The sequence below is a fragment of the Pavona decussata genome, unplaced genomic scaffold (genome assembly GCF_977016875.1).
Source record: "Pavona decussata unplaced genomic scaffold, jaPavDecu1.1 SCAFFOLD_95, whole genome shotgun sequence".
In the NCBI taxonomy this organism is placed as follows: domain Eukaryota; kingdom Metazoa; phylum Cnidaria; class Anthozoa; order Scleractinia; family Agariciidae; genus Pavona; species Pavona decussata.
In genome coordinates, this window is record NW_028145512.1 from 846,778 (window position 1) to 859,849 (window position 13,072).

The 13,072-nt window shown below is 41.7% G+C and overlaps 1 protein-coding gene across 1 annotated transcript; it reads right to left on the bottom strand.

Annotated features, from left to right (window-relative positions):
- Positions 1-1,840: 1,840 nt before the first annotated feature.
- LOC146472987 (uncharacterized) lies at positions 1,841-12,825 on the bottom strand. Its single transcript, XM_085118721.1, has 4 exons — positions 11,695-12,825; positions 8,972-9,219; positions 5,621-5,746; positions 1,841-5,336 (listed from the first exon to the last, which is right to left on the bottom strand). The coding sequence occupies exons 1-4, from the start codon at positions 12,317-12,319 to the stop codon at positions 3,843-3,845; spliced, it is 2,493 nt and encodes an 830-aa protein (XP_084974847.1). The 5' UTR covers positions 12,320-12,825; the 3' UTR covers positions 1,841-3,842.
- Between the last annotated feature and the right edge of the window lie 247 nt (positions 12,826-13,072).

Here is a 13,072-nt window from a genome sequence, read left to right on the forward strand (position 1 = left end):
AAAAAAAAAAAAAAACGCTTGTTCTGCGGGCCTGGTGTTTCTTTTAGGGGTATGGAAAACTGCGCGTGCATTTCACTTTCGTCTAAAAGTTGACTTGTTTTCTCCGGTGCAAATGTTGTAGTCAGTTTTCGGGTTCTTGCATTTGTACCCAAATCGAAAAATCGCTAAACAATTAGTGTACCTGGTATCACAGACTATAGGTGAAGATATAGACAATTTTCTCACAACAGGACCGCTCGCCAAATGCAACGGGATCTGATAATTTTGTCCACATAAGACTCCTTTACCGGCTAAGCTTTTTTCTTACAAATATGATAATACGTTAAAGTAAATCTATCAGCGTTATTAAACCAATAGAGAGCAACCGTCTAACTTTACTATGGTAGTGCCATGAATACAAAAATTCTTCAAGTTTCACCATGCACTAATTATTATACTGTGTTGACAATAACACTCGTGCGATCAGTTTTTTCAGGATTTCACTCCCAAGCTCAAGTTGTCTTTTTTTTTTTATCCCTTTCTTGAATAACCGTGTCTCAAGGTGATTTGATAACGCTGTTGATTATTACTACTTATGTATACCCTCAAGAATGCACTCCGGGAAAATACTGCAGTTTATTTCAGAAAACGTATAATTTGCTCGATGATTTAATTTAGATCATATTCGTTCCGCATACATTAAAACAGATTATGACAACAGCGGACAACCATGGTCTCAAAACGGTATAATCCCGGTGCGTCCTCAATAAAGGTATGTTAGGAATGCTAGTAAATTCTGCTCCACGTTACTAACCGTAGAGGCAGCCACCTGCGTCCTCTTATGCGCGTGATTGTGTCATAATCGAAACCGTATATTTACACTGTCAAATTCTTCAACCGCTGGGAAACACGTTTCTTTACCACAACAGTTTTTGTGTGTAAAGGAAAATTGAGATGAGTCAATTACAAGTTGATGACATGTTTAAGTCGGTACATCTCTGGTCTACTTTCAGTACAAGAACGTTAATGTGACATTTTTGTGTCACGTGACCGGAAACGCACGTGAAGAAACCTGGGGCGCCCCCAGATTACGGCGGCAAAAAACGTTAGAAGACTTTTCTAACGTTTTGTGTGGGGTACTTACAGTTGACCCTCGCTGTCTCCCCTCAGATAATCTGGTGCACAGAAACTAGCATACTGTAGCCAGGATTGAGATCATTACAACCCTTTGTAAGAATGACTGTCATTTTAATTTTCTTTTGTTGCATTAGCCTGATACTGGAATATTCAAGACATTTTAATTTTCTTTTGTGGCATTCAAATTAGCCCTACTGGAATATTCAAATGTCAGCCATTTGAAATTGAAATGCACAGTTACTTGAAATTGATACCTTGGATTTATAATAATAATAATAATAATAATAATAATAATAATAATAATAATAATAATAATAAAGACTTTATTAACAGCATTTCCACAGAGTGGCTCTTCAAATTTGAATTTGAAATTGAAATGCACAGTTATTTGTTCAAGTGTTCCCATTTGTACACGAAATATGGCTAAAATTTGCTAATGGTTTGTTCTTCCTGGAGAATTCACTTGATATTTTCTCCTTGGTGCTCTATGAGCAAGCCGGAACCAAGGTACAAAGTTCCGCTCACCAGCCCTAGCTACATGCTTTCTTAACTTAGAATTTTATTGTTTAGCTTTCAAATCAAACAAAATTCGAATCATAAGTGGACATAAAATAGCTTTCCGCGCCCGAAAAGTTACCCGGGAACGGGCCCATGGTGAGAGCAATTTTGTACGTAATATACAGTGAACGAAAATATTTTAAGAAGACCATGGATAGCCTTTACTTCTGTCTTTAAAAAAGCTGTAATAGAAAATTTTAATGCAAGAAAAAAATTGTTATTTCCAAACAGCATTCAATAAATAACGGCAACTTTGTAACGAACTAAGAATGTTTCATGCAAATGGCGCCAGATATGTTCAATACAGTTCCATGAATAAGCCCATGATCTACTTTAATAACTATAGTGAAATAAGAAATCAGCTGCATGAATACACTCTTTTTTTAAGTTTTGACTACTTTCAATTATTTTGGTAATGCCTGACCGTTTCTCTGTTAGCCGTCTGTCCCAGCTCGAATTAAGACACAATGAACCAGGGTACAAATGAAAGAGCTCACCGTATTCAACGGCACATTCAGAGAAGCAAAAACAAAGTTTACACTCCTGACCAAAGATGATTTCAACTCCCTTTCTTCTTTAGGCAAACATTGAGAGCTTTTTCCACGTTTAAGTGCGCGTTTGCCCCGGAAACAAAAACAAAAGCCTGCATTATATTATTCGTCGACTAAACTTGCGCTACCAAGTGACCTTGTCTTGATTCTTTTTCATAATTAACAATTCTCAAAGCCCAAAATGTTTGCCTGTCAAAAAAAAAAAATAATAATTGTCTAGTTTTGTTAAAAATTATAACCCTCCGATCCAGTGCAATAAAACTGTGGATTAGTGCCTCTGGCCAGAGACGGAGTAGGTCGGAATTGATTAAAATTAGAATGTTTTTCAAGTTCTCGCATTTTTTATTTCAAAATGCACTAGAACAGATTACGAGTTTTCTTCTCAATAATTGAGTTGATTTCTTTCCTCTCGTTGTGCTAGAATTATTTTGTAGCTAAGTGAAGGTTTTATTTGACTTTAACTATCTATAGTTCAGTCTACATACTCGTAGAAACTTTGTGACAAAAGTTTCCTCCAAATGACAGCATCACTGTCCATATATAATCGCATGATATGCTCAGTTATGTTTTAAAAGAATTAGCTACATAAATTAACTGTCAAGGATTAACGCTTCCCTTAAATTATTTTTCAACAAAAGCTGTCTTATGGTAAAGTCGCAATAACCGAGCTTCCGTAGTAGGAAGCAACTAGGAGCATTTCTACTACCCCTGGATGCGATGCTAGTCCATTGCAGGATTCCCCCCAGCAGTATGCCACCAGTGCCCATTTATACACCTGGGTGAAGAGACACATGTGGAGCAAAGTCAATTCTTGTCTTAAAGGAAACAACACCATATTGAAGAGATCAACCCAGCCTCCAACTATCTTCCAACCGTCCGATCAAAAGTCTGAAGCGCTAACAACTACACCTTCGCGCCTCAGCATAAAAGGCTGTCTTAGTCAGTACAAATATACTCAAGCATTTTGAGGCATAGCTTGGAACCAAATCTAGCACAAAACTAGAGACAGTAATACCGTTCCAGAAATTTACCGGAAGACATGCAAACTTCGTAACGGTACAGAAATTGATGACTTTTAAAAGGTTTTGAACGTTTATGCCAAGTGTCCTGCTACAGTTTGTTTGTTTTCTTTTGTTTTGTATAGTTGAATAGAAAACTAAAAAGGGGCGACCGACATTATATGTTGGCTATCAAACCATCACGATCCTGTCAACTTTCAGAGTTTAAGACCGCTACAAAAGCGGTTTTGTTATAAATTTAATTTTACATATTGAAATTTTATTGTAACTTTTGGAGGGTGGAGAAACGTCGCCTTAAAGAGAGGAAGTTCAGTTTCCCCTGTTTAGTTATTTGTTTTATTTCAATTTTGAGGGGGTAGCCTTACCAGGAGCCAGCCATTTCTGATATGATTGGGGCACGGCTATTAATGCACTGGAGAACAGATAAGATTCTAGTTGCAACATTCCAAGAGTTAATGTTTATATAACACAATTTTTAGGACCATTTTACCAGCCTTAAAGCTATAACCCAGAGTGCTTCCTTCAAAGACGGTTGTCTCAAAGTCTCTTCCTGTGAGAATCAAAGTGCTCGGTTGTTGTGTACTACATTCATCACCCTTCAGTGCTTCTTCTTTTTTCGTTTTCCTAAAGTATGAAGAACATCACCCAGCATATCTTTTACCTCAGCGATCTGATTATGGAATTGTGCTGTCAATGCTCTTTGCTGCTGCTCTAATTTCTTCACTTCTTCGCGCAGTTTGTGCACGTCACCAGAAGAGCCGTTACCCTTTTCCTTCTTTTTCCGTTCATTGTCCTGTTCGTTAATATGCATGTAGATGTGGTCTACTTGTTTCTTAATTTGATGTGTCATTCTTTGTAGATCTCTCTCCTCGCCTTCGGTTGAGTCGTCGTCGTAGTATAACTCCTCAGGGTTGCATCTAGTGTAGATGAAGTTTGTGAATGCGCGTCGCTTAGCAACCGACAGGCTTTTTTCCAAGGAGATGATCGTGCTCGCTTGCTGCATCACTGCGTTTGCTTTCACGTTGTCGTAGACTCTTTGGAATGTGTCCGACATCAACGCGATGAAAAGATTGAGACAAATGACTCCCGAGGCAGCGATGTACGTACCGCAAAGCAGCTTAGCCATAATAGGTTTGGCTTGTGACAGTCCATCATAGTTATATTCGTCCACAACAGTCATTCTAAACATGCTGTACAGAAGGTCTGTAATGGCAGAATATCCGTCAACTCCGTGTTGGCTAAACACCATCCAAAACGAAGCCGCATATGGAATGTAGAATATAAAAAACAGAAAGCCAAATTTGAGAATGTCATATATGACGTGACCCAGCATGACTACGAAGGGCCCCAAGACAGTGAATGCGCGTGCGTACTTCATCAGGCGAATCCACAGTACCACAAGTGTCGCCGAGAGAAAGTTTACGTAAATTGACAGGGCCATCTGGTTGTCGTGAAGATAAGCTATGAGAAGCGTTGCTACAGAAGCAAGGATCATGAAATAGGCAAGCCAGTCGATAAAGTTCCAGGCATCTTTAAGGTACGCCGGTTCCTGATGATGCAAGGAGTCGATTTCTTGCATGAGATACAACCTCTCCCCAGGCCACCTCGGATGACAGAACTCCAAGTCATTTCGTAATTCGTCTTCTCGCCACTTTATCCATAGCTTATGTTCCCTCTTAGAAGCAAAGTACTCCATGATTTCCTGCCTTATGAAGTTTAACGTCATCAGCACTGCTACAGACCCCAACACCACCCTCCACCATTTCTTCTCAATTGGATCAAATAGCTCGTTTGCCTTATATGGTGAGGTCACACCAAGTACGGTCCACAATAACACGAAAAACAGGTTTGATACGACTTGGAACCAGGCTCCTCGCTTACCAAAATAACTCCACTTTACTGCAATGAGTCTCTGTATCACGGGGTGCATTACTAAATCAAACTGTTTGAGCTGAACGATGACTTCAAGTGCTGTCTTAGCACAACCGTTGCTCATGCAAGTTGGTACTGGGGGCTCTAGGTAGTTCAAATAGAAGTACTGCTTTCTATTGGCGCGGTCAGTGGAGTAGAATTGATCGAGTGCTTCCTTTGCCTATAATAAAAGAAAAATATGGCATAGTGTTAAAATTAACATTATGTTACACAGTGGGAATTTTAAACACGGTTACGTTTGTGTTTAATTTGGCTTATTTGTTTTCCATTATATGAGTGGACAGGCGGTGTTTCAGAACAAGCTAGGGCCAAGTGCACTTCGACTTAAAACGTTTTTTAAAATTTAGATGACGCCCTTTGGTCTGCATTTGCACCTCGCCCCCTCCACGTTTTCCGCACGTGGGCTTGATAGAGAATACTGATTGACAGAAAGACTCCACCCACCACATTGGGCATCTTGGTGATCATCAGCACCAGAGCTGTCATGCCGCTGTCATCAACCACACCAGCCTCCGCTGACCGGTCAATCAGACATTTTGCCGTGTCGGATCTATCCAACTCTGCGGCAACCTGAAATCACATCACATTGCCATTACTCACTAGCTAACATAAAATGTACTTAAACAATAATTTATCTTTAAGGTGGTTCAGATACACAGAAAGGGTACAAATTTACTTAGATCTCATTGCGTTAACGAGAAGTCAAATACTTGTCCTTTAGTCCGTGGGGAACTGGGGTGGAACAGGCTGGAACCTCCGCCTACCACGGGGAGATGGACGCCCTCGCCCGCCAGAGCCTGGGGTGGCACCTTTGGCAAGTGCCCACAACCCCTCAGCCACCCCGTTAGGGTTACGACACCGCGATGAGACTTTGAAATGTCAGGTAGGATCTGCCGCGGGATATCTGACCCTTAATGAGGGTGGGAAGGGCTCCACATCCTTCGCCGGAAATCTTCCCAGGAGAAGGATACTCCGAACAAAAAAGCTGCACCTGCTGGGGCCATCTAACACGTGTCATTTCCTGCACCTGTTGGACAATGAGCACCAGTAAACGAGTTGGGGTCGATCACTCCTCCTGGCAGAACGTCTTAGGACGCCAGGGGACTGGAAAGCGAATCTTCAACGGACTGATGGTGCTATCGCTGTGTGCCCAGTACGAGTTGTGCATTACCAATACGATTTTCCAGCTAGCGGACAAATTCAAGAACACTTGGATGCACCCTCGATCAAGGCAGTGGCACATGCTTGACTACGCTTTAGTACCCCAAAGGGACCGACGTGATATTTAGATCACTCGCTGTATGAGAGGAGCAGGCTGCTGGTCCGATCATAGCCTGGTACGAAGCAAGATGAACATACAGCTGACCTGGAAGAAGAAGACAGCTAGAGACAAGCCCCTCCGGAAGCTGATCCCCAACAAGGAAGCACTATAGCTAAGTCTCCTAGAATCCCTGTCCAACATCGAACAGGAGCATGACGGCTTGGAAGAGGAGTGGAGGTCCTCCCAAGAGGCTGTCTACAGAGGTTTCGTGAAGAGGAAACAACAAGACTGGTTCGATGAGAATGAAGAAGACATCAAGAAGCTCATCTGCAAGCTGCACAAGGCCCACAAGGATCACTTTGACGACAAGACCAGCAGCAAGAAGAAACAGGACTACCAGAAGGCGAGGCAGCTGGTGGGAGATGAAAAGCTGAGGAGCTACAAGCAGCAGCTGACAACCACGACATGAAAACATTTCATGACGGCCTTCGCGCCGTTTACGGACACAAGGCATCTGGTTCCACCCCAGTCCGACCTTCTGACCAGTCCACCGTTGTTGACGAAGAAGACTGACATCCTTGCACCCTGGCATGAACACTTCGGCAGTGTCCTGAACAGAGAGTCGAACATTTCTGACGAGGCGATTGCATCCCTGCCACAACTACCTGTGAAGAAATCTGCTTTGAAGGCTTTGAAGCATACATCACCTGGGAAGGCACCTGGAGCAGATGGGATTTCTACCGACATCTACAAGAAGGGAGGTGACGCGCTCCTGGAGCAGCTAACGTCCCAGTTCAGGTCCATCTGGGAAGAGAAGCAAGTTCCAGAAGACTTCAAGGATGTATCTATAGTGCACATTTACAAGAAGAAGGGAGACAAGACAATCACCACGGGATATCACTCCTCTGCATCGCTGGGAAGATTCTTGCCAGTATCATTCTCAACAGACTCATCACACACATCGCTGATTCCATCGTCCCTGAATCGCAGTGCGGATTTCACGCAGGCAGGGGAACCAGCGACATGGTCTGTGCTGTCCGTCAGCTACTGGAGAAATGCCGTGGGTAGTATCAGGAGCTCCACCTGGCGTTTGTAGACCTCACCAAGGCCTTCGATACCGTGAACCGGAACGGCCTGTGGACGATCCTGCAGAAGTCTGGATGTCCAGACAAGCTTACCACACTGATAGCCTCCTTCCACGACGATACGCAAGCCAGAGTCCTAGAGAACGGTGACGCCTCGGATCCCTTCCAGGCGAGCAACGGAGTGAATCAGGGCTACGTTCTCGCCCCGAATTTGTTCTCCATCCTGTTTGCAGCGATGATGCTCGACGCCTTCAGCGATTGCGACAGAGGAGTGTACTTCCAGTTTGGCACTGATGGGAAACTCTTCAACCTGCGAAAACTCCAAGCCAAGACCAAAGTGTTCGAGGCCACCCTACTGGACGTCCTCTTCGCAGACAACTGTGCACTGGGTGCACACTCTCACGAAGACACGCAGTACATCACGGATCGCTTCGCAGCTACCTGTAGACGATTCGGGCTGACGATCAGCCTTGGAAAGACTGAAGCCATGTTTCAGCCATCACCATCACAGACTGCCAATGCACCACCACCACCTCCTATCGTCATCAACAACATAGAGATTAAGACTGTGGACAAGTTCTGCTATCTGGATAGCACCGTTACGAGAAGTGTATCCCTGGACGCTGATCTGATGCAGTGCTTTGGAAAGGAAAGTGAGGCCTTCGAAACACTGACAAAGAGGCTTTGACAAGACCACGGCATTCGCCTCTCCACCAAGATTGCCGTACACAGAACTGTGGTCCTATGCACGCTTCTGTATTGCCGCGAGACGTGGACCACCTAGATACCGCCGGCGCATCCAGCAGCTAGAGCAGTTTCACCAACGATGTCTGCGGAAGATCTACAACATTAAATGGCAGGACAGAGTGTCCAACCTCCAGGTCCTGGAGAAGTGCGGCCTCCCCAGCATTGAGTGCTTGATCATCAAGTGCCAGCTGAGATGGACAGGACACATTGTCCGAATGGAGGACGACAGGATCCCGAAGATGCTGCTGTTTGAACAGCTGAAGAAGGGAAATCGCGACCAGGGAAGACCCTTCAAGAGGTACAAGGGCACTCTGAAGGCAAACCTCAAGAGCTGCAACATTTTTCGTCTCTCGATGTCCAAGTTTATCTCGGAATTATTTCTCTTTTCTCGACTTAATTAAGGGATCGTTTATTTCTCAGGGAAGGGGTGTGGGAGAATGTGTCATTATGTCCATTCTACTATAATTTTTACTCGACCACCTTCCCCTCAGAATTCACCGATCTATACTTACCCCCCTCTCCCCAAAAGAAAAGAGAAATAACAGAGTTTTTCACCGCGGTAGTAACTTGTACCAATAAACTTTGAACCATCCAACCCGTCTTTTTAATTAGGCTAAGCCTTTTTTGCATTTTATTCCATGCTCTCCCCTGGGGTTAAAATAATACAGCTAACAATGCAGTAATTCATTAATTCCTACAGACCTGTAAAGCCGTTCTTTGTTTGAAATCCTTGTCTGTTATATCAGCGCCACATTTCACCAGCATCTTCAGCGACGAAGACGCGTCATTTCGTGCGGCAAAGTGCACGGGTGTCTGCTGTTCTTTGACTGTCTTGGCGTGAATGTCCGCTCCTCGCTGCACGAGGAACTGCACCATCTCCGGGTAATCAACTGCGGACGCCACGTGCAGGGGAGTGCGGCCGTATTTGTCGGGCTGATTGACACCGGCTCCTGTCAATTGCAATGAACAAGAGACCTTTAGGTTTGATCTGCATAGCAGTCGTTTAGTCTATGAAACTGCTATAGAAGAGAAAATAGAAATACAAAAAAGAAGAAGTTAAGAACTTCTATGTTTCCAGTTCATCCTTAAAAGGTTCCTATGTATGTGTTGTCTAGTGAGAAGTAGTGTTCTTGTATATTCTTGGGGGGGCGCAACGGCTGTCTTGGTTGCCCTTATAGAAAGGTGTTATCCCTTCCTCTTGGAAGTTCAATAGTAAGACCCACCTTGCAAAGTATAATAAGCAACACCAAATGAAAATACTTCATTGTAGCTTTCATTCGAATGGTCGTCACACTGGGAGTAAAAGTGTAAAATTTTTTGAAAAGCGGTACATTATAATTAACCGCAAAAATGTTCGGACGCCGGAATAAACGTTCGGACGAAAAAACTGTCCGAGAAATTTTCCGTCCGAACGAAAACATAATCCGACCATTTTACAATCCTAATATTTTATCATATATAATCTAGATAAATGTGGAAAAAAACTCTGCAATTTAGTTTTACTTTACAACAAGCCAGCCTTATGAAAATTCCATTGGCGAGGATGTCAACTGTCTTCTTCAAGCTGCAAGTTTTAAATTCGTCGGAGCAATGATCGAAAATATGATGCACAGTTATGTTATACGCTCTCTTCTCTCCGTTGTTTTATGTTTATCTTAAAATGTATCGTGTAGGTTGCTGTGTTAGTTTGAAGTAAACTGTCTAAACAGAACTGTGTTCAATGAATTTAAGTGACGTAATTTGTACACGCTCTATATATCCTCACAGAGTGTTACCGAGTACGAAATCATTTTACGAAAATCGTCCGAAATGTGTCTGAAACTGCCCGAAAGTTTTTTTCCAAAATTTATCGTTGATCCGAAAATTATAAGTTCAAACATTTTCCTACTTAAAGTGGAAAATTTCACTGGTCATATGTCAATCAATTTTGGACTCTAACCGTGACATCTACTTCATATAACAATTAAACCAAACCCAACAGACTTAAAATTGACTCAGAATTAAGGAATCTCAGAAAATGTTTATTCAACTGTACATAACTGCTTGAAATTGAATTGAACCCTAAATTACAGTTTTGCCTCGAAAAGTAGGAGTTTTTGCTTGCGTAAACAAGCAAATCGCTAAATATTTTAAGCGTGGATTTTTTCGCTTCCTAATGTTCATGGAATAGTCTTCGTGAGAAGGAAGACATCTGTGAGAATATTTGCAGCAAATTATTTTGTTAAATTTCTAATATGTCTTCTAACACATTGCTTGAAAAAGAAAATTGTGGCGGGAAAATAAAGCGGCTTTTAATTTATAAAAGCAATAAAAACGCTCTCGATAAATATATATTTACGTTCGACCGCACCCGATAAAATCTTTTAATCAAACGTACGCAGTCACTGAAATAAAAATTAAATTCTTTGACGAAGTTGAAATAACGCCTCAAGGCAATTGCCCTTGAGAATTTACAAGAAAGAAAACTTCGGTCAATTAAGGCATAACAGTTATCAACTGAAACTTGAATGAAGAAAAACATCAGAACTTCAGAGGATTTAGATATTAATTTAAGGAAACGAAAACGTGACTTGAGTGCGATTAAATCTTAACATCTGCTTCGCAAATATTGTTGATAAGTTTCCCATATTTTAAGTCATCTTTAGCAGCTTGTAGTCGTTTGGTTATAACATTAAAGTTACTAGTTTCCGCACTACATCAGTAAAAAATTCAATTTTTGTTATTCCACTCGGCGCGACTACAAACTAATTTAGCTAGCTGAATATTTCGCGTGCCATCGGCGTCATGGGCATAAGTTAGACTACGTTCTAACCTCAATCCCTCAACTGACGCTTATTGCAAAACAGTCGGGGGGAATCTTTTTAATTTCCTTCAACTTTTTATCTTATCATTTCCTTAATTTTCCTTTCTTTTAATGATTAATATCGACATAGGCATTGACATTCGTGACTCAGAGCTTTAGTTATATCGTTGTTTATATTCTGTTTGAAACAACCTCATTTCGTTTGTTTACGAAAAACATTTTCAGTGGAAATTTACAACATTTGTATTGATCTTTCAACGCTCACCGCAATTTTTCATACTAAAATTCCATATTTATGAGGTAAAATATGCTTTTTATGGAAAATATAATGGGACAAAAAACTCCTTTCGTTAGTGAATCTCACGAACGATAAGTAAATTCACGATTTTAGATTTTCTTTACAGATAGTACATGCGCGCTTAATGCGAAGAAATCGTAAATCGTTATTCCAGACCTTTAAAAAACTAATTCAAAACCACAATTATTAGGTCTGGCGTTTTTTAATAACCTTTTTTCCCTGAAACAGTAAGCTAGTAAAATGCTAATTTTCAGGTTTAAGACGCGTCGATGACTCTTGAAATTTCGTGTAGAGAGACACGAACAGCATATGGCTCTAACTTACCTCGTTCAAGTAGTAGCTTAGCAACGGAAGTGTCCCACTGTCTAGCTGCCTCGTGCAATAGTGTCTGTCCGTGCCGATCCGCCGTGTTAACCGATGCACCGTTTTGGATAAGCGTTTCAACGAATTCCAAGTCAATGACCTCTTCTTCACGGGTTGAAGCGGCCAGCTTGGCAAAATAATACAATAAAGCTCTACTTGGTGAGCTTACAGTAGAAACCCCTCCATCTTTTCTATGTTTCTCTTGCGATGTTATCTCTACAAGTTCTTCCAAATCACTCAGTTGCGCTGCGTTCATCCGGTGGTGATTCATTCTCATGCTTTCTCTGATGGTTGGAAAATCAATTCGCGCTTTCTGATATTCTCGCCAAGCTGAAATATCGCTTCGTTTTCTGGCATACTTCTTCCATTTTGACACTGTCACTTTCGCTTGTCCCGCGGCTTTTAATGGCGAAACGATTCGTATTTTCCTTGATTGACCAGGGCTTTCATTCAGTTCTTCATTGTTAAGCGCTATAGAAACGGAAGCTTGGGCCCCCTTGTTTTCCTCAACTAAATCGGGTTCCTCCTCCAGCCCGAGTTGAACTGGAATCACTTTGTTCTTATTTACCTTTCCATTTGCTGTCATTTTCTTCTAAAAGTCACCCGAAGCCAATTTAAACAGCGTCCTTGTTAATGGCTCTTCGGAAATCGCGTTTATCTTGTTTCTTCAACGTAGCTCCGCAAACATGTTTATGTTCGTGTAAACTACAATCTCAATCCGTGGCACTTTACAGTCGCTAAGTAAATTTTCCACCCGTTATTTTGTCAATAGCCAAGTTTGTATTCTCTTCTTGAGAAGCCAAAAAAATACAAATTAAAGCTAACACAGCAGATGCTTATTTGTATAAAGTGTAGCGACCACTATACCGGACCGAAATCGGCAATGACTATGCCAGAAAAATGATACTTAAATGACTGATATTTACAATCTTAAAGGCAACAGAATTTAACCATTTTTGCCAAGTTTTCGTAACGTGCTCTTCCATCATTCCTTCCGCCTCACAGCTTACTGTCTATGATAATTATGGTCGTGAAATGAAAATTCTCGGTGGAGAGCAGATTTTAAATGAACTATAATCTTTTGGGCGGTAATTCAACCATGCGCACAGAAGCCGGTATTTGTTTATCTCCAGAAATAAACTTGTCAAAGTGATTGGTTCGATAATTGCCACCAACCGTTCGCAAACATTTAATTTAAGATCTCGCACAAAAGGGCCCCAAAAGCGCGCTTTTGTCTAGCACACGTTCGATGGCCAAAGTCTCTTTAATGTGCTTACAAAATGATTCCTTCAAAATTATTTTAATGCAGTGTTCGAAAAGAATTTGCGCACGCATGGCT

Coding starts and splice junctions, on each gene's coding strand:
- LOC146472987 (XM_085118721.1), bottom strand. CDS start 12,319: ATGACAGCAAATGGAAAGGTAAATAAGAACAAAGTGATTCCAGTTCAA. Junction 5,747..8,971: donor AACAAAGAACGGCTTTACAG/GTCTGTAGGAAT, acceptor ATGTGATTTCAG/GTTGCCGCAGAGTTGGATAG. Junction 5,337..5,620: donor TCACCAAGATGCCCAATGTG/GTGGGTGGAGTC, acceptor CTTTTATTATAG/GCAAAGGAAGCACTCGATCA.